The 3,372-nt window shown below is 55.7% G+C and overlaps 1 protein-coding gene across 1 annotated transcript; it reads left to right on the forward strand.

Annotated features, from left to right (window-relative positions):
- The first annotated feature begins 1,030 nt into the window (after window positions 1-1,030).
- Window positions 1,031-2,230, forward strand: LOC112467449. Its single transcript, XM_025036414.1, has one exon. The coding sequence runs from the start codon at window positions 1,031-1,033 to the stop codon at window positions 2,228-2,230; it is 1,200 nt and encodes a 399-aa protein (XP_024892182.1).
- Window positions 2,231-3,372: the final 1,142 nt, after the last annotated feature.

Genomic DNA, 3,372 nt, shown 5'->3' on the forward strand with positions numbered 1-3,372 from the left:
CTTCGCTTTATCGCAAATCCGGGTACGGCTCTACCGCCCCCCGAGCATCTGGTCCTTCGAGCCGGATCATCATATCTTCGCGATTAGTCTATTACCGCCGACCTTTCGCGTGTCCTTTCATTGTTCTAAGTCACCGAATCTTTCTGTAACGCGTAGTGCAATAGCGCGTGACCTTGCGGGTCTCGCAGGATCTCCCGTATCGCAACGCTCGCTTCGCGAAGGGAATTCTCGCGTAGCATCGCGCAATCGGCCATTAGCCGCCTGTAATCTACGCGAATTCGCTGAATTCATATTCTCGCATTAACGAGGTGCAATAACGCTCGGCGTGCTGACAACTCGTGTCTCGCGCGGTATCTCTTGTGCAACGCTAGCTTCGCAACGGGAATACGCGTGCGAACTTCGTTCGTCATAGCTCGGGCCGCAGCCGTTAATCGCCTTAAAATCGAATCCGCGCTCGCCGCGGTAATTAGTCGACATTTAATTGACTTGATCGTAACCGAAATATTCGGTCGAATATCCGAGTATTCCGGGCCAGCGATACTTTCGCGCATAGAGACAACGGCCGTGGCCTTCGATTACGGGCCGGTCTCGCGCGCGTTGTTTTTCTGTATAGTCTCGAGCATCGCTCGTGTTTACGTCGTTGCGAGGTACGTACCGCCCGACCCAGCACTTGTATTATCCCGACATTCGTGATCCGTCCGAGAGTACCATCGCTCGAAAATATTATTGTCACCGATCGAGAATATTTGCCTTTCGAACTCTGCGACGCGTGTTTATCGCGCTAATCCAACGGCTGATATTCTCCGCGTTCAACTCGAGGAATATTATCGAGAATATTCCCTCGGGACTGGCGCGAGCGCCGAACGGAGCCGTCCGTTACCCCTCACCTTGGCGACCTGACTTTCGTGATTGTTTTCGCCGGGTTTCGAAATTGTTGGTTCGAGTTGCCGTCGCCTCCGACTGCCTATTCGTCGTTTACCCTTCGCTCTTAGCTTCGTCTGTCTGTGGTGGACGACCCCTTTGTTACATCATGTCGAAAAACGCATATGCTCGTCGCGAAGTATGCAATCGGCGTATGCAAGAAATACACGACCTCTCCCTACAAGCCGCGACCGACGCGGCAATACGAGCGACCTTCCTCGCTCGCTACTCGAGCGTAGCGAAGATCGCGGACGATTTTGAAGCCACCCACCTGAAGGTCATACAAGAAGCGGCGGATTCCGAGGTCGAGGACGGAATCCGAGCCAGTTTCGATAAAATGCATTACGCCGTAAAGAGTCGATATCACCGTGAAACGGGCGCGCCATTCGGAGGCGCGCCGGCACAGCCCTCGGGTCAGGCCTCGGTGGTCAAGTTGCCTAAGATCCCGCTACCGCAGTTTTCCGGCGACCTTACGTTGTGGCCTTCCTTCATCGCGTTGTTCAACGCGTCGATACACAACCAGCAGATTTCCGCGATAGAGAAATACCAGTATCTGCTGGCTTCACTCAAAGGGGAACCACTCAACGTGGTGAAAAACCTGCCGTTTTCCGATGAGTACTATCTGATCGCTTACGACTCGCTGGTCGATCGATACCGGAATAAGAGAAGGTTAGCGGACCATCACTTGAATTCGATAATCGAGGCAAAGCCATTGAAGGCGGAGACGGCCGAGACTCTTCACCACTTATTAGATACGTTTACCAAGAACACGCGCGCGCTCGCGTTGATGAAGTTCCCTACCGATTCATGGGACTTTATCCTACTGAAGTTTTTGTTAGACAAGCTTCCTTGTTCCCTTCGGGAAAAATTCGAGTCCGCTCACCGGGCTGAGGAAATACCGCGATGTACTCAACTCTTGAAATTTCTAGCGGAACATTGTCAGGTTCTCGAGGCCGTCGCGGGCCCGTCCTCCAAAACCAAGTCCACGCCGGTCTCTTCGTTCGTGACTAGCACGGCCGATTGCCCCGTTTGTAAAGAGCCTCACTACGTGTCGAAGTGCAACCAGTTTTTGAAACTCTCGCCGAGAGAGAGGCAGACTAAGGCTCGCGACTTAAAATTGTGCTTCAACTGCCTGCGCTCAGGGCACGGATCGAAAGATTGTCCCTCCGCGTGGACATGCCGATCGTGCGGTATGCAACACCATACGCTGCTGCATTTCGAGCAGGCCAGCGTCCCGTTCTCCGCGAACGCTCCGGCGGTCACTCCGGTCGACGACCCCGCGGCGCCGGGGGATACAGACGGAAACTAGACGACCACATTGCCTTGAGACATCATGGGCGCGTGCACTTCACCACTCGTGATGTCTCTCGTCCATTCGTCGCACGGGCGCGGTCGCGACGAAGATGTTCGTGGTCGCAGTTTTCGTTTGGACGAGGTCGAGTCTTACACACTCACCCCGTCCCGGGTCCCTTACGACTCATCGTGCACCGTCGAGTCACCATACACTCACGGTGTTTTGGACACCGCCGTCTTGGCGCATCACCACTCGGGTGGCGCCGAACGGTAGGGCCTCGTTACCGCCGTCTTGGCGTAGCACTATCGTTCTCCCGCTATCACGGAGGGCTTCGGGTGTCGCCGAACGGCTGGACCTCATTCGGAGGTCACACATCGTCACGCGTGATGTCTCTCGTCCGCACGTCGCTTGGGCACGTTCGCGGCGAAGGTATTCGCGTAATCGTAGCTCGTTGAACGAGGGCGAGGCCCCACACCCTCGCCCCGTTAACGCGCACCGTCGAGTCACCTACACTCACGGTGCCTCTGGACACCGCCGTCTCGGCGTATCACCATTCGGGTGTCGCCGAACGGTAGGACCGCATTACCGCCGTCTTGTCGTATCACCACGTCCCTCCCGCTATCACGGAGGGCTCGTCGGGTGTCGCCAAACGGCCCAACCTCACTCGGAGGTCATAACCGTCGAGTCACACACACTCACGGCGTCATTGGATCCCGCCGTCTTGGCGTACTGCCACGTCCCTCCCGCAACCACGGAGGGCTCGTCGGGGTTCGCCAAACGGCCGGACCTCATTCGGAGGTCCTGCACAAGCTCGCTCGCTTGAGCCTCAAGTGGAACCTTCCCACAGTTCGGAAACTCCTCCGACCGAGGAGGAGAAAATCGTATCGCTCGTGGCGCTCGATCCGCCTGACGCGGTGCATTCACTGCTAGAAAAATTCTCTTCAATCGAGAAAATTGGTCGAATTATAGCATACATTCTTAGGTTTGGAAATCACTTCCGTGTAAAATCTGCCCCTACGACTTGGGCCACAGATCAGCTCGAACTGCATTCCGCGTTACTACTAGTTGTAAGGTGTACAGGCGGATGCTTTCCGCGATGAGATCGATCGTCTTCAAAGCGGGAGAAGGCTCCCCAAGCCACTTCTCAAGCTCGCTCC

The sequence above is a fragment of the Temnothorax curvispinosus genome, unplaced genomic scaffold (assembly GCF_003070985.1).
Source record: "Temnothorax curvispinosus isolate PA1 unplaced genomic scaffold, ASM307098v1 QBEX01000047.1, whole genome shotgun sequence".
In the NCBI taxonomy this organism is placed as follows: domain Eukaryota; kingdom Metazoa; phylum Arthropoda; class Insecta; order Hymenoptera; family Formicidae; genus Temnothorax; species Temnothorax curvispinosus.

What these genes read in the sequence shown, in the direction of transcription:
- LOC112467449 (XM_025036414.1), top strand. Translation starts at nt 1,031, where the DNA reads ATGTCGAAAAACGCATATGCTCGTCGCGAAGTATGCAATCGGCGTATG.